The sequence below is a fragment of the Anolis sagrei genome, chromosome 9, assembly GCF_037176765.1.
Source record: "Anolis sagrei isolate rAnoSag1 chromosome 9, rAnoSag1.mat, whole genome shotgun sequence".
Taxonomy (NCBI): domain Eukaryota; kingdom Metazoa; phylum Chordata; class Lepidosauria; order Squamata; family Dactyloidae; genus Anolis; species Anolis sagrei.
In genome coordinates this window covers 18,207,973-18,231,302 of record NC_090029.1, presented here as the reverse complement: position 1 = coordinate 18,231,302, position 23,330 = coordinate 18,207,973, and the positions used below count along the sequence as shown (strand labels likewise).

General features: G+C 41.8%; 1 protein-coding gene across 1 annotated transcript in view; it reads left to right on the top strand.

The window, feature by feature from the left end:
* The window catches only part of SV2B (synaptic vesicle glycoprotein 2B), a 93,563-nt gene extending 70,601 nt beyond the window's left edge, over window positions 1-22,962 (top strand). Inside the window, exons 3-13 of the mRNA XM_060755628.2 lie at window positions 243-423; window positions 1,645-1,796; window positions 4,107-4,240; window positions 4,392-4,481; window positions 5,783-5,893; window positions 6,595-6,683; window positions 9,024-9,188; window positions 14,296-14,429; window positions 15,296-15,496; window positions 16,855-17,014; window positions 20,357-22,962. Of these exons, the coding sequence (XP_060611611.1) occupies window positions 243-423; window positions 1,645-1,796; window positions 4,107-4,240; window positions 4,392-4,481; window positions 5,783-5,893; window positions 6,595-6,683; window positions 9,024-9,188; window positions 14,296-14,429; window positions 15,296-15,496; window positions 16,855-17,014; window positions 20,357-20,540 (1,601 nt within the window). The 3' untranslated portion in view covers window positions 20,541-22,962. The remainder of the gene's footprint in view (window positions 1-242; window positions 424-1,644; window positions 1,797-4,106; window positions 4,241-4,391; window positions 4,482-5,782; window positions 5,894-6,594; window positions 6,684-9,023; window positions 9,189-14,295; window positions 14,430-15,295; window positions 15,497-16,854; window positions 17,015-20,356) is intronic.
* The last annotated feature ends 368 nt before the right edge of the window (window positions 22,963-23,330 follow it).

Genomic DNA, 23,330 nt, shown 5'->3' with positions numbered 1-23,330 from the left:
CAGATGCATCTTTTGCCCTACACTCTCATGGGCATATCTGTCATAATTCAGGTGGCATCAAACAACTGTTGCTGTGTAACTTCGCATAAAAGAATAAGATGAGAGGTTTCAACCAATTGTAAAACTGTTGAGAAAGAGGCAAATGGATGGTCTTCATTTGGATTGGCTGGAATTCAATCGTGGCTATGGATTTTGTGTTAAACTCAAAATGAAGAGTGTCCTTTTTCCCTTCTCTCCTCCAGGATTGATTGTCTACCTGGGCATGATGGTCGGGGCTGTTTTATGGGGTGGATTGGCAGACAAACTCGGCCGGAAGCAATGCCTCACCACTTTGCTTTCCATCAACGCTACCTTTGGCTTCCTCTCCTCCTTTGTACAAGGATATGGTTTTTTTCTCTTCTGTCGGCTTATCTCTGGTTTCGGGTAAGTCGTTGGCTCTTTGCAATACTGTTTCAGCTTGTTCTCATATGGGGAAGCATACCATCATGGGAGGGACCCAAGGTTTTTACTAGGGGTGTGCAATTTTTCATTAGTTGTATCAAATTTGTTAAATTTGTACTTACGACATGTGGGCGTGGCCTTGCCAAAAACATAAAAATCAAAACTCACCCAATACTTTTTTGTTTTAATTTTGTAAATCTCAGAAACCTCCCAAAGTCAGTTTTATGTTCAACGCAAGGGGAAAAAAGCAAAGCCAAAAAAGGCTGTCTTTCCTCTTTACATGAATGGCCTTTCCCCATGAGGAGAGGGAAGCAGCAAGGAGAAAGCAGAGTTCACTGGGAAAGAGACTGAGAAAGCACAGCATTCTGGAAAAAGTAGTTTGGGAAGGTGAGGAGCCATATGGCAGAGCATGCAAAAGGCCCTGTCCCAAACTACATTTCCCAGAATTCTGCTCAGCCTCGGAAAGCTCCAACCAGGAGAGGGGAGAGATGTGTCCCTCCATTGCATCAGCCAGCCAGAGTTCCAATGAAGGGTTGAATCTGCAAAGAGGAGGATAGACTGATACTTCTAGTAAGTCAATCTCTGTGCTGGGCTGGGAAGAAATCCCTCAATGGAAGTTCTATTTGTTCATATGAGAGAGAGAGACATTCCATGAGTTAGCTGTTGTGGCTTTTTATAAAAAGTTGGGGGTGGGGGGTGGGTGGGTGGGAAAGATCCCCTGTTATCTTGTGTCATTGTATAGAAAATTCAAGGAGATCCGTCTTGTAGGTTTTTTTAAAAAAATGTTGCTTAGAAAAACTTTGAAAAGTCCCAAAACTCTGTGGAAAAATGAAACATTCTGAAACTTGATGGGCTAACAGTGGTAAATGTGGTTCACCATTGTACCAAGTTTCACCCCAATAGCTGTACAAATGAGGGAGAAAGGAGCCCCTGAAGTTTTCCCACCTGCACAATTACTATAGTGAAAAAGTAACAAAATGTCGTAATGAAAAATTAACTAATGACACTTTAGAAACACTTTAAAAACAAAATGCCGGCACCCCCTAATTTTGTAATGACTTTTTGAAACATTTTAAAATCCATTGCACATGCCTAGTTTTTACTTTAATGTTTTAATTGGCTTCTAACAGACTTGTTATAGTAAATGCATGTTGCATATTTTTAAAGAAATGATTTTTCTTGATTGTTTCCTTGGCTCCTTAGCATTGGAGGCTCCCTCCCCATTGTGTTTGCCTATTTCTCCGAATTCCTGTCCCGGGAAAAGAGAGGAGAGCACCTGAGCTGGCTCTGCATGTTTTGGATGGTCGGGGGACTATATGCTTCCATCATGGCCTGGAGCATCATTCCACATTACGGTAACAATTTCCGTGTCTGGACTACAAGGCCTTCAGATTCTTGGTGCATCTACACTGTGGAACGAATGCATTTTGGCACCACTTGAACTGCCATGGCTCAATATTGTGGGATCCTGCAGTTTGGCAAGGTTTTTAGCCATCTCTGTTGAAGAAGGCTAGGACTTCACCCAATTACAACTTCAAATGACTTCATTGCATTGAGCCATGGGAGGTCAAGTGGTGTCAAACTGAATTAATTCTGCAGTGTGGATGCATTCATAAATGTGGCACTCAGACCAGGATGTGTCCCACTTTATTTTTCAGCCAGGGCTCACATGGTTAAAGCGGTAGAACTTTTGGTTTAGCTATACCATCTGCTATCATTTGTTACCCATTGCCAGTCTTCCATGTTCTCTTTTAAGTTTTGTGCCATTCTCAGAGTAGTTGCTTGATAGTGTTGCCATGCTAAGAAAGCCCCCTCTACGAGTTATTTGGACCCAAACTAGAGATTGGAGGTTGACCTTGTGATATTTCACTCTCTTGTGCAACAACAGTAGGATGTATGACTACTGTATTTATTTATTTATTTACAGTATTTATATTCCGCTCTTTTCACTCCACAAGGGACTCAGGGCGGATTACAATGTACATATACATGGCAAACATTCAATGCCATAGATACACAACATATATAGACAGACATTCAGAGGTTATTTAACATTCCAGCTTCTGGCCACCAGGGGAGCTGTTGCTTCACTGTCCGTTTGTGACACTGATGAAGTACTTCCTCATTCTTTGCATACTTCCTGGAGATTTTTATGGCCTCATAAATCAGTTAAATTAGCCTCCCCAGATAAGTGGTACCTAAATTTCCTACTTGACAGATGCAACTGTCTTTCGGGCTGTAAAGTTTGACAAAAAGCTACACAATTTTGGTTGGGAGCTCTCTCCGATCCAGGCTGGCTTCGAACTCATGACCGTTCGGTCAGTAGTGATCTTAATGCAGCTGACTCCCAACCAGCTGCGCTACAGTCCCAGTTCTGTATTGATTTTAGTCATGCACTATTGCATCTAATGCACACCTCCATTTTCAAAACCCTGAAACAAACAAAAAAACCAAACCCCTGCCCAATGTAATGCAAAGTAGCATTAGAGTTGCTGCCTGCTTTTAATTCCTTCTTTAAAAACAAAAGTGTTAGAACACCAAAGTTTCCAGCAGCAGAAAAGAAAACCTTGGGGTGCAGCTATGCTGTAGAATGAATCCACTTTAACTGCCTTGGTTCAATGCTATGGAGTCATGAGGGCTGTAGTTTAACAAGGTCTTGAGCCTTCTCTGCCAAAGGATACTGGTGCCTCACCAAACTACAAATTCCAGAATGGTATAGTATTGAGCCATGGCTGTTAAATCAGAGATGACACTCCTCAAATAAAAACTCCAGGTGTAGCTCCTGAAGCATATTCCCCTTTTGCTTTGGCTCAGCACTAGGATCTATTACACAGATCTAATGAGTGCCCTGATTTTGGCAAGGTCATTTAGTAAAAAAAGTGAGCATTAGATTCAAGCAAATAAGGTATTTTTTCTGTATCCCCCAATTTCTAGCATTGCAAAAAGGGAGATATTGATGAGAATGGCTGAATGGATGGCACTTGCATCCATTGGAATGTATTTTCAAGCAGCGATACATTGCTTTTCCTTTCAGGTGGAAGGTTTAGGGATGTTGCGCTTTGCAAACTACCCCTGGCTTTTGTCAGTCACCATACTCTATGGAAAGAGAAAGATTATTATTATTATTATTATTATTATTATTATTATTATTATTATTATTCAGTTTCCATGCCAAATGCCTCATATAATAATAATAATAATAATAATAATAATAATAATAATCTTTCTCTTTCCATAGAGTATCATCATCATCATCATCATCATCATCATCATCATCATATACCTTGTCTCCTGTGCTATTCTAATAATATAATATATTGTATATACATATAATATTTATAATATTATAATGTAATACAATATAATATTACTAATAATATGATATTATAATTATATATTTATATTACATGTAATATTATTAATAATATTACAATATAATGGTATAGTACAATATAGTAATATTTAATACTGATATTGTACTATACTAATAATATAATATATTGTATGTATATATTTCTTGTAAGCCACTCTGAGTCCCTTTCGGGGTAAGAAGGGCGGCATATAAATGTCATAATAAATAAATAAATAATGCCAAGAATTCTTATGTTTGCATATCAAGCATGCCCTCTAGCACTGAGATGTGTTTATTTTCCCCCCACTTCTAGGATGGGGATTCAGTATGGGGACCAATTACCACTTCCACAGCTGGAGGGTCTTTGTGGTGGTTTGCTCTCTCCCCTGCATAGCATCTCTCATAGCCCTCAAGTTCATGCCAGAAAGTCCACGGTTTTTGCTAGAGGTAAGGAATACGATCGGGAAATGACAACGTAAATGCTTCTGATTTGGAACATGCAATTGGAAGGGCTTTATTGAGTCTAGTAGACTTCATGGGGAAGTGTACTCTTCCTGCTCTTAGCAGCATCTCAAACATGACACTTTGGTCTTTCTAGATCGGAAAGCATGATGAAGCCTGGATGATCCTCAAGCAAATCCATGACACCAATATGAGAGCGAAAGGCGAGCCAGAAAGGGTGTTTACGGTGAGCAGAAGCCCCTTATAGTCCAGGGATTGAAAATGCAAGGATGATTTTCTCCTATTCCATTCTTTACTGATATTTTGAAAAAACACATATGCAAGTCTTGTTGAGGCACAGTGCCCAAATGTCTCTGGTCTCTATTTCCTAATCAGAAACTAGAAATGAGGAGATTAAAATACAATAGTTTAATTGGTTTGTTAACTGATGGGTCCATAGATCATAATAAATACTCTGTGTGTGTGTGTGTGTGTGTGTGTATAATGGAGCCCCCAGTGGCGCAGTGGGTTAAAACGCTGAGCTGCTGAGCTTGTTGACCGAAAGGTGAGTTTCCGCTGTCAGCCCCAGCTTCTTCCAACCTAGCAGCTCAAAAACATGCAAATGTGAGTAGATCAATAGGTACCGCTCCAGCAGGAAGGTAACGGTGCTCCATGCGGTCATGCCGGCCACATGACCTTGGAGGTATCTATGGACAATGCCAGCTCTTTGGCTTAGAAATGGAGATGAGCTTTCTCTCCCAAATTACCTCACTCTTCACGCTCTTCTCACCCCCCCCTCCCTTCTCTTTAACCCAATCTTTTTCTTGTAAAAATCACTTTACACCTCTTTGCTCCTTCAGTTTAACCTTCACTATATGTTAAATGAAAGCACATACCTACATTTTGTATATTTCTAGGTGTCTGATTACAGTCAACCTTCCTCATTTGCTGGATGATTTGCATGGATTTAATTATTCACAATTCTTTAGGAATCTCTAGATCCTTAGATCATCTTCTGCTAGATGTTGTCCATAGAGTTACGCCAGAGATCCCTAAAGAAAATATATCTCTAGATATCTATAGCCTCTCCAGCACAACTCTATAGTCAACTGGAGATTGGGAAGCACAATGAAGCTTCCCAATCTCCAGTTGGATCTCTAATCTCCAGTGGGAGATTCCTAGGAAATGTTCACTCAGGTATAAGAAAAGCAGGCTTTTTAGTCACAATTTCTCCATTTTTGTGGGAGTTCTGAGCCCTTAACCCCAGCAAATGTGAAGAACTAGTCTTAGATATTTTGGATGGGCAAAATTTCTAATACAAAATATCTAAAATAGCTAATAATTAGTATTAGATAGTTTAGGTGGACAATGAGGATTTTTCTAAGCTCGTGTGGATGTCACAGCTCCCACCTGGAATTACTCTGTTTCTCTCATTGGAGATTTTGGTTAAGGATTCAAAAAGACATTTCTTTTGAGAACTAGATTTCATTTTCAAGATGTATTTAGAACTGTCAAAATGGCAGCTGTAACTTCTTCTTGCCCTTTTAGGTGGCCAACATCAAAACTCCAAAGCAGATTGATGAATTCATTGAAATCCAGAGCTCAACAGGGACGTGGTACCAGCGTTTTTTGGTCAGAGCTACAACTACACTCAAACAGGTATGGGATGGCATGATGTGGCTATGGGATACAAAATAACTCTGCCACAACTTAGGTTTCAGGACCTGGGAGAGCTCCAATGAAGCCTAGATGAAAACTTGGAACATCCCACAAACATGGGATCCTTGAATCCCAATACTGAAACCACTACACTGCTAGTAGGTTTCCCCTAATTAAAATAATTAATATATATATAGACTGAACTGAAGAAAACTTAAAGTGTTGTTATTTGTATATCTATGATTTTTAGCAGAATGTCATTCACTACTTTGAAATTAGTGCAATGCAACAGGATCAGTCTTTCTGTCCATCCATTCATCCATCATCTGTCTATCTCAGTGTTTCCCAACCTTTGGTCCTCCAGGTGTTTTGACTGCAACTCCTACAATTCCTAATAGCTGGTAAGCTAATAAGGATTTCTGAGAGTTGAACTCCCAAACACCTGGAGACCAAAGGTTGGGAAACACTGGTCTATCTTAAACATATTTGGCTTTTGTATGATACAGGGTTATGAAATTGATAACATAAATGAATATTATTTCTCTTTTTGCTAAAGCATACAAAAATATACACCAGAAGTCTGTCGTAAACCAGTTCTATGAGCAAATTGTTTGTAAACTTTTGTATTATTTAAGTTGGTTCCAATAAAAGTATTGTCCAACTTTGCATTTTTAAAAAACTCTTTGTATTTTCCACTCTAGGTTTTGGACAATGTGCTTTATTGTTTGACAGCCCAGTATAGAATGAATACGCTCTTTCTGGCAATTGTGTGGTTTTCTATGGCCTTAAGGTATGTGTCCTGACTGCTCATGTATCTTTTTAACAGTGGTTAGCCAAGGCATGCTTACATGAGGCGAGTTGTTATTATTGCCAACAAGTCAACTTTGATTTATTTTATTGTGTGTGATTCAGTCCTTAAGTTGACCCTATCAATGAGGTACCTTCAAAAGTATCTCAGGTCATCGACTGTCCTGCTTCAGTCTTGCAAACTTGTGGTCTGATCTCTGTTTTTTCCTATTGCATCTCAGTTTATGTTCTTTTCCGATGAATTATGTTCAAAGTAAAGCAGCCTCACTTTGGCTGTTGCACTCCAGAACTGGAAATAGCCTCTCTGACTAAAACACACCACACGTTGAGTGAAGGAACAATCCTTTTTATTAAAGCTTAGTAAAAAAAAAAAATCAGTATAAATAAATGCTTGTAACAATAGATTGGATTCCAAAACGCAATAAGGCATTCATAGGCAGCCAGATAAAACAGTGTCCAAAACGTAGCAATTAGAAGCAATGTCCAAAAAGCATGAGAATATAATCCAAGGCAATGATATCCAGACAGGAGTCAAACAAGAACCAAAAACAGACCAGATGCTGCTAGTCACCTGGAAAGGCTAGAAAAATCCATGAAGACGAGACCACTTGAGCAGAAACTCCTTGAGGCTTATGCAAGGTTTCCAAACGATGCCTGATCTGACAATAGTTAAATTCCAAAAACTGGTTTCACTTTCCAGCAGGCTTTGACTTCAATTGATGAATTCTTTCAGACCTACGTAAACATTGGGCCTTTTGTCAATTCTGGCTAATCTCCAGCCGCCAACTCTACTTATCTGACTCCTCATTAACTTTCCCAGGTGCCAGACTGTTTTGCAAGCTAGAATCTGAAGAGCTCAGAGGCGGAGGGAGTAAAACTTCCTCCCAAGGCCTGAACGAAACATTCTCATGAGAATCTGGCACCAAAACCTGTCTGTCAGTGTCTGCATGAAACCTATTGACCAAAGTGTCTCCATCTTGCACCTCAGAGTCAGCCCCAGCATCCCCCACATCAGAAGCAACAGGAGACTTTCCTTCCTCATTACCCACATCAGGAGACTGTAACACAATTGCAGGTTCAGGAGACTGAAACACAATCACAGGTTCAGGTTCAATCACAGGCTGAGCCCCAACACTGTCCCCCCCAAGCTCCCCCTTGCCCCCCCCCCCCCAAGGCTGGGGCATAGCAGGGTAAGCCCGGTGGAACCGAGCTACCAGATCAGGGGCATGCAAACCGCGAGCATCTACCCAGGAACGCTCCTCTGGCCCAAACCCAGTCCAGTCCACCAGATATAGCAATCTTTGACGACGAAAGCAAGAAACCAAAATGTCTTCAACTTCAAACTCTTCCTCCCCATCCCGCAGTACGGGAGGAGGTGGCAGTCCCCTACTGGCATCTGGCTGTACCCCGTTCACCGGACATAGCAAAGACCGATGAAACACGGGATGAATACACACGTCCCTGGGGAGTTGTAACTTGAACATCACTGGGTTGATCTGAGCCATCACACGATAAGGTCCCACAAACCATGCATCCAACTTTCGGCAAGGTCTCTGGAGGGGGAGATGTTTAGTGGACAACCAAACCCGGTCATCCTTCTGAATCTCTGACCCTTCTTGCCAATGTTGGTCAGCTATACATTTGTAATCCAACTTGGCTTGATCCAACTAAGCCTTGAGAATCTCCTGTACCGCTGTTAATTCTTGTAGCCAATCTTCTGCTGCGGGAACATTTCCCGATTCTCCACCGGTGGGTAGAAACGGGGATGGTATCCATAGTTTGCAAAGAAAAGAGCTTCCTTGGTGGAACTCTGTGTCGAGTTGTTGAATGAGAATTCTGCCAGGGAGAGCAAGGACAACTAATTGTCCTGTTGATAGTTGACATAACACCGTATATACTGCTCCAGGGTAGCATTAGCTTCTAGGGAGAGCTCAAAGTGCTTGGTTAGCTCTACAATCCTGTTCACATTTACCTTTTTGATAATCTAGGGTATCCACCAGAAAAACTTTTCTAAAATTTTAGACACAAACATTTACACTGCACTATGTTCCTCCACTTTAGATCACTATCTGTTGTAGACACCGAGATAAAATCTCACATTTGTTGCATTCCAAGAATCAATTTTATTTGTGAAAGAATTGAAAGAACTCATAAGTCATTCAATTGATCTAGTTCTTTCCAAAACATGACAATGACACCTAAACCTGTTGACCCATGGTAAGAGTACTTGTTTAAGTAAACTAGCTATTTCAAAACAAGATGGGGGAAAGAAGAGGAAGTAATATCTTGGAAAATGACATCTTTAATTCTGCTTCTCTTCCAGTTACTATGGCCTTGTTGTCTGGTTCCCGGACATGATACGGTATTACCAAGAGGAAGCATATAAATCCCGTGAGAAAATCTTTTACCAGGAATCAGTGAAGGACATCACCTTCAACTTCACCCTAGAAAACCAGGTCCACAAGAATGGGACATATATCAATGACAAGTGAGTGGGTGAATATCAGTAATACCAGTATGGATAGTATGGGTCATATGGACTAACTGTGGACACGAGTCTGTTATGAGTGCTGGCATGTATTCAGTTGGACCTGCCTTCTTCAACAGGTGTGTTTGACCCATAGGTTTGTTGGAGGACCACAGAAGGTCTTCCTGGTCAGATATCAATCATGTTTGGTCTGAGGTGCCCTGTAGACCTATGATCCTGAGACAGTGAACCCATTCTCACTTTTACAATCTGTTCTGTCTTTTATGAGAACACTTCTTCCATTTTTCAACTGGCCCCTTATAGTTGTGCTTGACCCATATGTCTTTTGGTGGATGAGAGAAGTCCTTCCTGGTTGGAGATCAATTCATCCTTGGCTCATGAATTGTTCATGGAGGCCTGTAGACCTTGACCATGGGATGGTGAATCTGTTCTCAGTTTTACATACCACTCTGCCCTCTATATGGACTGTCCTATCCTGGATCCATACAATCTTGAAAAAACTTCAGGGAGAAAGGCTTGAGAAAACTTTGATGGTGCTTTCTGGGAAGTAGCATTCTTTTCAGGTTTCCAAGAAATAGCTTTGGCTACTTTTGGAATGAGAGACTTTCTTAGGATCAGTTCTAGAGAGGTTGGTATGTTTTTGGATGCTCCAAATGTTTATTAAAGGTCCATGAAGGCACTTTGAAAATGAAAAGTCTGTAGTTACATATCCTAAGCTCATAGACAGTGTAAGATTCCTAGAAGGGAAAGGTATATTTGAAAAGCTGAGGATCATTGGCTCTCCATGAATTGAGTCTCCATAGGTTCAACCACACATGGCTTGAAGATATTTTTTAAAAATGGAAAAAGCAAACCTTGATTTTGTGATTGTACATAAGGGACACAATTTTAATACACCTTCTTGTAAAATGGGAGCCCCCGGTGGCGCAGTGGTTTAAAGCACTGAGCTGCTGAGCTTGTTGATCGAAAGGTCACAGGTTCGATTCCGGGGAGCGGCGTGAGCTTCCGCTGTCAGCCCTAGCTTCTGCCAACCTAGCAGTTCGAAAACATGCAAATGTGAGTAGATCAATAGGTACGGCTCCGGCGGGAAGGTAACGGCGCTCCATGCAGTCATGCCGGCCACATGACCTTGCAGGTGTCTACGGACAACGCTGGCTCTTCGGCTTAGAAATGGAGATGAGCATCACACCCCAGAGTCAGACATGACTGGACTTAATGTCAGGGGACTACCTTTACCTTTACCTTCTTGTAAAATAGGACTTAAGCATCCATAGGTTTTAGTATCCACAGTGGGGTCCTGGAACAAAAGCCCAGTGGAAACCAAGGGCCCACTATACAATAATGCCCACTTTGTCAGAGGCGCTAAATAATACTTGGGTATAAATGGATGGGCACATATATAAGAGCCTGGGAAAGATACCTTTTGAAACTCTGCTCCCAGAATATCACAGTTCTTTAGATATGTGTAAGCCAGTCTTGGCTTACACATATCTAAAGGTTTGGAGGAAAACATCTCAAAGACTGAGAGATCTGCAATGTTTTTTAATGTACAAGTGAAAATAATGGTCATTATTTTTATTCTGCATTTTATTGCAGACTTTCAGGATGTCATACAGATAAAATAATAAACAATGTAACAAAAATGCCATATCAAAACAATAAACTAGCTTAACTAGGATAAAAACAGATTAAACATGACTACGGATGCCTTGTTCATGTAGAACCCCACTGAGTTCTAAATGAGTATAATCAAACAAGTTGATCCATTTTTGTTCTGCATTGGCCTCCAAAGAGCGGTAGATGCGAATCCCATTGGTAGGATTCCCAACTAATGAATTGCTGAATTGTGGCACAAAACATGTAGATAAATCCCATTGCTTCAATGCGTTTATTCTAGTCAGGACTAACAAGCGGATGCTAAGCATGATGTTTCTTTTTATCTTTGGAAATGCTGACATCTAGCGTCTCTGTGAAATAAGGCAAGGCATGACCTGACTCCCTGTAATATTTTCCCCAAGTATCCTTTTAAGATGCAAAGTAGAGGTGAAACAACACTATGTAACAAAAATGTTCTGTTCCAAAGTGTTATTTCCTGGCTTATTTTTATTTCGTATCAAAAGCATTGCATAAATTAGTATAAAACTGATAAAAATAGAAGGAGCGCAGGTGGCTAAGTATCTTTTGACCAAAACCAGGCAACAGCAATGGCATCGTCTGTAGCCTCCAACAATTCTTCCTCTGTACATGAGGCAGGGCATAGTGGACAAGCATACAGATGCAGAGTTGTCTGTTCTGCTCCACAGTCACACAAGGTGTGGGATTCTTTTAGGTAGTGTCATTTTGCCAGGTTGTCTTTTGATCTGCCCACTCCACTTCTGAGTCTGTTCAGGGACTTCCAAGTTGCCCATTCCTGGTTTGCCCCTGGAGGAAGATCCTCATGGGGGGCATCCAGTTGGGATTTCCTGGTCTAGCTACCCAGAGGGATACCCTTGCTGTTGCTGGGGGGGGGGGGGGGGGCGGGACGCCAAGAGGAGTGGTAGTTCTCATAAATCTTTTCCTTGATTTGAGTCTGCTGGGAGGAGGCTGATAGCCATGTAGTGGGTGGTTTTCACAGTGTTCAACCTTATTTCTCTCACATTTAGCAGTAACTTCCCTTTACACATGGGGGGGGGGGGGCAATGCTAGCTAGCTTGTAGAGTTTATCAACAGGTGTAGGTTTAAGACATCCTGTGATTATTCTGCATGTTTCATTCAATGCTATGTTCACCTGCTTTGCATTGGCAGACCTATGCCAAACAGGGCAGGCATACTTGGCAGTTGAGTAAGACAAGGCTAGAGCTGATGTGCTGCCAGTAAGTTTCCATAGGATGTTATTGTGCGCAGCTACTTTAAGCATGGTGTTGATGCAGTGTTTCCTATATACTAGTGTTCGATCTAGGGTGGCACCGAGATATTTAGGATGGAAACAATGTTCAAGCTCTTGACCTTCCCAGGTGACTTTCAATTTCCTGTTGGCTTCATGGTCCTGGTTAATTCTGCAGACCATACTTTGAAAGTAGTTGCTCTACTCCAGAAACTTCATTTTTGTGGCATAAACTATGTTGAATTGGTTGAGCCTTGATGGTAGTTGAAAAACTATCTTGTGATAATTGAAAAAACCATCACAAAATGTGCTGCAGGATGTTCTTCCTGCAAAGACAAAGTTTTTGCAGTTAAATAAACCTTTTTCATGTTTTTTTAATGGCAGAACCAATTGGGAAATGACATTTGTAACCCAGTGTCAGAGGATGGATGAGAATGAGAGCTCTCCTACAAACCTTTCTTTCTTATTGATAGGTTTCTAGTTCCGTTTCTCAATTCCATCTCCCTGGAAGTGTATATTTAATAGACTTGAGCCCGGATTCATTTTTAGTTGCTCCCTTCGGTCACGCTAGCTTCTTCAATTTGATCCGGTATCTGTAATGGCAAGGGCCCAGCCATCATGGAGTCTCATCTGAAAAGGGACTACATGGCAGCCGAACATGGCTCCTTCTCCTCTATTTGGCATCACAGTTCAATCTTTTTTTAAATTTTCCTTTATTTTCCTGATTCTTTTTATTTAGTGGGACTAACTGAGAGTTGGGGAGCTGAGGGACGATGGGTGGGGTGCGCACGCGCGTTTGGGGGCTTGGAGAGTCACCCTTTTTGCTTCTTTTTCTCCTTCCCTTCCTTTCCTTCAGAAAATACTTCTAAAAGATAATAATAGTGATGATGATCAATAATAATCCCAGCAAACAAAAAGATAATAATACTAATAATACTAATAATACTAATACTAATAATAATTATTATTTATACCCCGCCACCATCTCTCAGGGTGGCTAACATGAGACCGAGCCCAAAATTACAGTACAGCAAAATAAAATACAAAGAATCAAAAATAATATCAAAATAAAGGTAAAGGTAAAGGTAAAGGTTGTCCCCTGACATTAAGTCCGGTCGTGTCCAACTCTAGGGTGTGGTGCTCATCTCCATTTCTAAGCCGAAGAGCCAGCGTTGTCCGTAGACACCTCCAAGGTCATGTGGCCAGCATGACTGCATGGAGCGCTGTTACCTTCCCGCCGGAGCAGTACCTATTGATCTACTCACATTTGCATGTTTTCGAACTGCTAGGTTGGCAGAAGCTAGGGCTGACAGCGGAAGCTCACGCCGCTCCCCGGATTCGAACCTGCGACCTTTCGGTCAACAAGTTTAGCAGTTCAGTGCTTTAACCCACTGTGCCACCGGGGGCTCCAATATCAAAATAAGATACATGAAATAGCAAAATAAAATAAACAGTTACAAAATAACATAATAGAAAAATAAAACGAATGTGGTAGCAAAGAAGAGGAGAGAAGGGTAAAATTAAAGATTAAATATAACAATCTGATACCACCACAAAGAAGTAGATGGAAGTCAAACTGTGTATATCATTATTATTTCCAAATGTGTGAATTTTATTTTACTTTTGCTTGTGTCTTTTTTGTCTTTATTAGTTGTATTGTTGTAGTCGTGATTTAGGATTTTGTGTATTAAAACTTAATAAAAATCTATTAAAATAATAGAGAAATAAAACACAATGGACGGGCCAAATGCACAGGATAAAACTGATAACAATCTGGATGCGATAGTAGAGGGAAAATGTGTTTCTGAGGGAGGAGTTCAAAAGGGGCAAACAGTGGTGTTAGACCTTTTTTGAGGGCGGGGGGAAAGAGCATCATGAGGATGGAACTGTAGTTGGAACAGACATAATATGGAATATATGTTCACTCGCCAATGGAAGTCTACCTCTCCTCTAGAGTATAAGGTTTGAGGAAGCAAAACTCCAAGCAGAAAGGAGATTGCAGGCAGTAGAGAGAGGGGATTTTTAAGGTTGTCCAAGGATGATAGCTCCACAGGTCATCACTCTTCCTTCTGGGGAATCTTCTGGTATCCGGCAAGCAGAAACGGGTAGTGATTCACCTGAAATGCACAAACCTAATATTTAGAATGTCATAGAACCTTAGTAGTCATCTACACTGTGGAATTGATGCAGCTTGACACCACTTTAACTGCCATGGTTCAATAGCTATTTTTTCCAACCTTTCAGGTTCATGAAAATGAAATTCCGGGACGTAACTTTTGAGGATTCGGTGTTTGAGGAGTGCTACTTCGAGGACGTCACCTCCAGTGAGACCTTCTTCAGAAACTGCATCATTATCAGAACTGTCTTCTTTAACACAGGTAAGGCGGAAGGGTGTGTTTGTTGGTGGGTGTGCAAGAATAAAACCAACCTATAGTTAGGTTCTTGTGGGTTTTTTCGGGCTATAGGGCCATGTTCTAGAAGCATTTCTCCTGACGTTTCGCCTGCATCTATGACAAGCATCCTCAGAGGTAGTGAGGTCTGTTGGAATTAGGACAATGGGTTTATATATCTGTGGAATGGCTGGGGTGGGGCAAAGAGCTCTTCTCTGCTGGAGCTAGGTGTGAATGTTTCAACTGACCACCTTCATTAGCATTTGAAGGCCTGCCTGAGCCTGGGAAAATCTTTTGTTGAGAGGTGTTAAGATGTGCCTGGTTGTTTCCTCTCTGCTGTTTTGCTGTTGTAATTTTAGTGTTTTTTAATACTGGTAGCCAGATTTTGTTCATTTTCATGGTCTCTTCCTTTCTGTTGAAATTGTCCACCTATAGTTGCCGTGAAGGATGGGCAAAGGACTACATTTGATTTGGATATGGCTCTGGGGCCCCAGTGTTCCTATCCTTACAAATACCCACTAAAAATATTTGGCATACGTTTTGGATAGTTTGCTGTTGGGTGTCTTCAAGTCATTTCTGACCTATAGTGAACTTGTCTAGGGTTTTCTTGGCAAGATCTGATCGGAGGGAATTTGCCTTTGCCTTCCATTCAAATAGAAAGCATGACTTTCCTAAGGCCACTCAATGGGTTTCATTGTCAAGCAGGGATTTGATTCCCAATCTCCAGAATCATAGTCCAACTCTGATACACCATGCTGGACTCCTTGAGGGATTATCCAAAAATGCCCCCAAAATGCGCAAACCTGGCCCCAAACACGGTGTTTATAGCCTTCCACTGTCTCTTCCTCCAACAGATCTCTATGAACACAAATTCAAAGAGTGCACATTTGTGAACTCCACTTTCTTGGAGCAGAAGAAAGGGTGTCACCTGGATTTCGAGCGAGACAATGATTTCCTCATTTACTTAGTCAGCTTCTTAGGGAGCCTCTCGGTGCTACCTGGCAATATCATCTCAGCGCTTCTGATGGACAAAGTTGGAAGAATCAAGATGATTGGTGAGTTCTAGATCTGAGTGCATATCCATCAGTTATCCTAGTTGAGCAGGAGCAGCCCCGGTGAAGTCACAATTGCCCTGCTTTCTTAGTTCTCCTTCATCCTCCCAATTTCCCCCTCCATCTCTGCTTTACTCCAATGGCTGCAAACCAAAGGTGCATCTCCACTGTAGGATTAATGCAGTTTGACACCACGCAATGGCTCAATGTGGGAGTGGTAGTTTTATAGGATGTTCAGTCTTCTCTACCAAAAAGTACTGGTGCCTCACCAAACTGCAACTCCCATGAGCCATAGCAGTTAAAACAATGCTGAACCGCATTCCTTCTACAGTGGAGACACACGCTAAATTCATTCCAAGGATGTATGTACTTTACATTCAAGGTAGAAGGAGAGAAGGAGAACTCTTGTGGATTCTAGGTTCAGCACATAAATCCAAGTTTTGTGTGTCCTTACACATCAACAACTTTTGGTCTTCTATCACCTGCGACACCATTTTGATGTAGCTCGATCACAAATATCCTGCTACTAAGGAGTCTGTCCATGTCCTGAGATGGTGCTTGGCCACTATGATGGTCTGGATGAGAGTGAACAATTTGAAATTGAATCCAGACAAGACAGAGGTACTCCTGGTCAGTTGCAAGGTCAAACAGGGCATAGGGTTACAGCCTGTGTTGAACCTGAAGACGCAGGTTCACAGCTTGGGAGTGATCCTGGATTCATCGCTGAGCCTGGAACCCCAGGTTTCTGTGGTGACCAGGGGAGCATTTGTACAGTTAAAATTTGTATGCCAGCTGCGCCCGTACCTTGGGAAGTCTGACTTGGCCACAGTAGTCCACACATTATTTTCAATTTTAATTTTACATTTGGGCTTCCCATAGTTTTAATCATGTGTTGTCTTATTGTTAAGGTTTACTTTATTTTATTGTCCATGATTTATTTTAATTGCTTGTATTGTTGTTATTATTGCTTGTATTGTTGTGTTTGGGCTCGGCCTCATGTAAGCTGCACCGAGTCCCTTGGTGAGATGGTAGCGGGGTACAAGTAAAGTTTTATTATATTATTATTATTATTATTATTATTATTATTATTATTATTATTATATTATGCTGGATTTCATATCACAAAATCACAAGTTGAACACTTCCCAAGTGTCTAGGACTTTGTGATATTATTATTATTATTATTATTATTATTATTATTATTATTATTGTGCCATACTTGCTGTGAGGGTTTCTCAGAGAGTCCGAAAAAGGAACTGTTTGAGCCTGTACTTCAGGATACAAGTGAATGCTATTTCTGTGCATTTTATTCACCTCCAAAACTCACAATTTACCTTTCCACCCTTTTCTCTGTCTTGCAGGGGGCTCTATGCTGATTTCCGCCGTCTGCTGCTTCTTCTTGTTCTTTGGCAACAGCGAGTCGGCCATGATCGGCTGGCAATGCCTCTTTTGTGGCACCAGCATTGCTGCCTGGAACGCCCTGGATGTCATCACCGTGGAGCTGTATCCCACACATAAAAGGTGACCTTTCCTCCTGATCTCTTTTATGTAGAATGGAGGACTATATGTAGAAGTTTTAGTAGCTTAAATCTTGGGAGGCTCAAGGCAGAGCTTGAATCTGATACTTTTTAAGGAAAGTTCTTCCAGCACATTCATTTGAGAGAAAGAAGGACGGTTGGGTTGGGGCCAGACCAGAGTGGAAACTCTCTTTTTCACTCTTGAGGAACTGCTTGGGTAAGGATACACTGGATACCTCCTTACACAAGCCCATAACCTCTACTCACAGAATTGGCAGTAATACAAGTTAGTTGGTTTGTATTTAAGGATCACACAGTCTTAGAGCATTGTTCTACAGCAGCAGTAGGAAACAGTTTAAACAAACTTAAGATAGAAGAAATAATCTAATACATGAAAACAAGACAGTTAAAATGGCAGAAAAAAATTCAAATGATCATGGATATACAGATTTTTTTTTTAGAAAAATCACAGACCTCAATGGCTTTAGTAATGCCATTTGGATAGAGCATTCTAAAACTGAGAAACAAAAGCCTTCTACTATGTCTCTTCACAGTATATTAACCCCATTAACATTTTCCAAAATCAGTAATAGCTGTGTAGTTATTGTTTATATATACATAGTGGGACTTTGCAAAATTATTGTTAGTCCTTGTAAATTGTATCAAATTCATTATATTCGTACTTACAATGTGATATGTGATGCACGGGTGTGGCCTGCACCAAAAATTAAGAATAGAAACTTACCCAATAATTTCTCAGTTGCATTTTGTAACCCTTGGAGCAAAGCCAGAAAGATTGCCTTTCTTCTTCAAATGAATGGCTTCCTGCCATGAGGAGAGAGAAGCAGCAGGGAGAAATCAGAATTTACTGGGAAAAGAACTGAGAAAGTATAGAATTCTGGAAAATGTAGTTTGGGAAGGTGAGGAGCCCTATGCTAGAGAATGCAAAAGGCCATGTCCTAAACTACATTTCCCAGAATTCTGCTCAGCCTCAGGGGGCCCCAATCAGGAGAGGGAGAGATGTGACCCTTTGTCGCAGCAGCTAGCCAGAGTTATACACACACACACACACACACACACACACGTTTTTGTCAAAGCTTTATAAAATTCCATAAAATTAGACATGAATATTTCTGAAAGTTGGGGAAAACGATTCCCTGTTACCTTGTGTCATTGTATAGAAAATTCAAGGAGATTGCTCTTGTAGTTTTTTAAAAAAAAGATCTTGTTTTAAAAACTTTGGAAATATCCAAAAATCTGTGGATTATAGGCCTGTTTGATCAAGAAAAAATTTGTTTCTAAAATCAATTTGTAATTGGGGTGTTTTTTTGTTTCGATATTTAAAATATTTACAAAACTTTCCAAAAAAATGTTTTGTTATTTACGAAATTTCGTAAATATTTACAAAACATTTTTTAAACTCCATTTGCCTAGTTTCCAACAGACCTCTGAGGATGCCTGCCATAGATGTGGGCAAAATGTCAGGAGAGAATGCTTCTGGAACACGGTCAGACATACAGCCCTGAAAACTCACACAACCGGCCTCCGTGCGCCATCCAATCGGCTCCGGCTCCTGCGCCCTCCTCCTCCTCCTCCTCCTCCCAGCTGTGTTGCAGGAAGTACCAGGAGGAGGAGGAGGAGGAGGAGGAGGAGGAGGAGGGCAAAGGAGCCGGAGCCGATTGGATGGCGCGCGGAGGCCGGTTGTAAGGGTGAGCGCGCGCGCGAGGAGGAGGAGGAGGAGGGCGCAGGAGCCGGAGCCGATTGGATGGCGCGCGGAGGCCGGTTGTAAGGGTGAGCGCGCGCGCGAGGAGGAGGAGGAGGAGGAGGGCGCAGGAGCCGGAGCCGATTGGATGGCGCACGGAGGCCGGTAATATGGTACATAGGGTCTTCTATACCAGGGGTCCTCAAACTAAGACCTGGGGGCCGGATATGGCCCTCCAAAGTCATTTACCCAGCCCTCGCTCAGGGTCAACCTAAGTCTGAACCGACTTGAAAGAACACAATAACAACAACAATCCTATCTCATCAGCCAGAAGCAGGCCCACACTTCCCACTGAAATACTCGTAATAACCACCTCAACTGGGCTCTCCAGGCCAATGGATACTCCACCTCAGACATCAGAAGAGCTGCAAGACCAAGAACAAGCCACGAGAGTAAAGATGAAGATCCACCCAGAGGAAAAGTGTTCCTGCCATACATCAAGGGAACTACTGACCGCATAGGGAAGCTGATGAGGAAACACAACATACAAACAATCTACAAACCCACCAAGAAAATCCAACAAATGCTCCGTTCAGCAAAGGACAAGAGGGATCCTCTCACCTCTGCAGGAGTCTACCGTATACCATGCAGCTGTGGACAAGTCTACATAGGGATCACCAAACGCAGTGCCCAAACACGAATCAAGGAACATGAAAGGCACTGCAGACTACTTCAACCATAGCAGAGCACCTGATGAACCAGCCTGGACACAGCATATTATTTGAGAACACAGAAATGCTGGACCACAGCAACAACCACCATGTCAGACTACACAGAGAAGCCATTGAAATCCACAAGCATGTGGACAATTTCAACAGAAAGGAAGAGACCATGAAAATGAACAAAATCTGGCTACCAGTATTAAAACACACTAAAATTACAACAGCAAAACAGCAGAGAGGAAACAACCAGGCACATCTTAACACCTCTCAACAAAAGATTTTCCCAGGCTCAGCCAGGCCTTCAAATGCTAATGAAGGTGGTCAGTTGAAACATTCACACCTAGCTCCAGCAGAGAAGAGCTCTTTGCCCCATCCCAGCCATTCCACAGATATATAAACCCATTGTCCTAATTTCAACAGACCTCACTACCTCTGAGGATGCTTGCCATAGATGCAGGCGAAACGTCAGGAGAAATGCCTCTAGAACATGGCCCTATAGCCCGAAAAAACTCACAAGAACCTAGTGATTCCATCCATGAAAGCCTTCGACAATACACTAATAAGTTTATATTTGTTAAAATTGTTCTTCATTTTAATTATCGTATTGTTTTTAAGTGTTTTTTGCACTACAAATAAGATATGTGCAGTGTGTATAGTAATTCGTTCATTTTTTTCCCAAATTATAATCTGGCCCTCCAACAGTTTGAGGGACTGTGACCTGGTCCTCTCTTTAAAAAAGTTTGAGTACCCCTGTTCTATACGATCTCAACCTTAAGCTACAACTCCCAGAATACTCCAGCTAGCATGGGCCAAAATATTCTGGGAAGTGATGCCCCACAAAATAATATTTCCAAGTTCTGGTTCAGCATAATGGTGAGAAGTCTTATTCCATTGACTTTTTCATCCTTTTCTTTTTCCGTAGAGCTACAGCCTTTGGCATCCTCAACGGGATATGCAAAATCGGAGCCATCCTGGGGAACTCCATCTTTGCCTCCTTTGTTGGCATCACCAAAGTGGTGCCCATCCTTCTGGCTTCCTCCGCTCTGGTCGGCGGAGGCCTCCTCGCCCTGCGGCTGCCAGAAACGCGTGACCAAGTCCTGATGTGAACCCATGAAAGGGAGGAAGGCAATGCCAACGGACCATGGAAAGTCGGGCTTCAGATCCAAACGTCCGCCAGTATTTCTCCACTGATACCTCAGATTTGGGGGGGAATCTGGGGGAGAGGAGGAAGCACCCCTTTGAGATAACCTTAGTTCTAGGACCAGTGTGAAATGGTGATGGGGCCCATGCGGCTGGGCTACACACACAAAGATACACCCAGATACACACCCAGAGCTTTGCTCACTGCTTGAAAGCTAACCCATTTTAGGGGGCAATCGGAGCCCCGTTTTCCTGCTGAACATGTGTGAGCATCTGTCCCCAACACTAGTCGATAATATCCGCAGCCGCGTTGTGATTGTGCATGTCGTGGTAGGTATTGTGCATTGTAGGGAGCGAAGCAAGCCACTCCACCACCCAAGTGAAGCTCTAAGGGCTCAACCCAATGGCTTGTTGTCTGCATTTCTATACCTTTCCAGGCAATTAATTGGGGGTGGGGGGGGGGGATTGAAGCTCATTCAGCAATGGCAACCCAAGGTGTTCTTAGAGTAACCTTTTGGGAAAGCCATCAGCCATTGCTTGACGTTTGATGGTGGTTGAGCTTTACTTTTGCCCACCTAAAACGAGACTCCCAGTCTTTGTGTCTTTACCAAGATATATACTGAGCTTGCCCTTGGTAGCTGGACTTTCAACTGGCTTCCAAAACATTATTTTTAAAACCTTTCTCTCTCACACAGAGCGAATTACAGATTTTGAATATGCATTTGTGCATTTAGTCCAGTCCTTGGCCGGTTTCTTATATTCCAGACTATATTTGCTTTGCAAAATATTATTCGGACAAACTTCCCATTTCATTTCCATGAAGACAAAATAAATATGCTAGTTACCCACCAATATTTCAATTACATTCATTTGGAGCATGAAATAGTAAAAAAAGAAAAGAGTGGTCAATGTTTAGTTTAATCCACCTGGCAGTATTTCAGATGCTTTGGTTTGGGGGGGGGGGGGGCGAGGGTGTGTGTGGAATGGACATACTTACTACGAGAGGGATATATGTTACTGTCATTGTTGCTATCGTTGTGGTTGGTCTAGTTTCATCCCTGTTTTCTTCACCAAACATTAAATGATTCCTAAAACCAAATATGTACATATCCTGCAGTGTAAATAGGGGTTCCTGTGAGGATATTATTTGATACGCTTCCAACTATGGGAATTGCAGAATTTTTTGACCAGTATTATAGCCATATTTACAAAATGAAAAATGTCTAGATGATGTAGAGATTTCAGTCTGACTGGAACACTGTAAAGTACAGTTAGGGGAGCAGCCATATAAGCAGTTTCTTCTCTAGAGGAACTGCACTCCGCAGAAATCACTGTATTGCACAGACTGAGTCTCCAATCTTCAGCCAAGGAGGAAAGGTTCTTCACATACTAATTTAAGAAAACCTCCAACTTTGGGGATTTCTTGAGCACCTCTTGATAGAGTTGAAGTAGTCTCAGACTCAAGCCAACCATGCTTGGCTCCAGCATCAAGAGGAAATGATGGAACAAACCATGTTGAATGGTTTTATTGATATGGCCGTAGATGTGGCCTCAAGGAAAGTTGGACCTCTAATGGAAGAACAAAGCTCTACTTTGACCTTGTATCAACATAGCCATGAGGAATCTGAAGAAGACCAGAATCTGGAGGAGATGCCCTGTTGCTCTGAAGAGACGCCTGTTCCAACCCAGACCCAAAGACTTCCTCTGAGTTCTTCACTTCCAGTTTGATTTATTCCAAGCTGGTCGAGGGTCGATGCTGCTGGCAAAGATCTCTTAAAATCAGGAAAAAATATATATGAGCCATCCTCAGAGACATCTCATATGAAAAACTGCCTCTCGTACCATAATAATATTTCACAGGGCATACAGACAATGCTGACTTGTGCGTCTCCTCCAGTTGCATGAACTTGTATTCCCTTCCTTCGGCTCTGTCCGCTTTAATGCCCTAGCTGCTTCTTTCTTCTGATTCTCTTTAACTCTTTAAAAAGCCATATTGTTTGGTTCGGTTTTTGAGGGAAACAATGGGCAGGGATTGATTTCAATCCAAACTGGGATCTTGCTGTTTTCCACCTCTGATCCCCTTTCAGATGCCTATATGGACACCTCCATCCCTAATCTGTAACCTGTGTGTGAAGACTTCCCCCATTTGCTGTTGGATCTGTCGCTGTAGCATTAACTGTACAGAAGAAATTTATTATTCAATAGATGTTTAATTCTATCTGGACACCTGCATTTCCCTTCTCTCTCCTTTTCTTTCTTTTTCTCCCTTTTTGGTCAGTCGTCTTAAAGGAGTTGCTTCGTAATCCCATGTCTTTCCCCACTGAACACACCGTCAACTTTGAAATTCATGTCAAGCAATGAAGTTGCAATAAACTCAAACCAAATGTGTCACTGGTATGTTTTATGGACTCTTGGGTTGAAGCCTAATCAGTTGGTCAGCTAGTCCTTGGTTACTAGTCATGATGGCTGGGTATTAACTCTAGTGTTGGAGTCAGGATACATCTGAATACCACTTTCTAGGGCAGTGGTTCTCAACCTTCCTAATGCCACGACCCCTTAGTATAGGTCCTCATGTTGTGGTGACGCCCAATCATAACCTTATTTTCACTGCCACTTCATAACTGTAATTTTGCTACTGTTATGAATCGTAATGTAAATATCTGATATGCAGGACATATTTTTAGTCACTGGACCAAATTTGACACAAATACCCAATACGCCCAAATTTGAATACTGGTGGGGTTGAGGGTGATTGA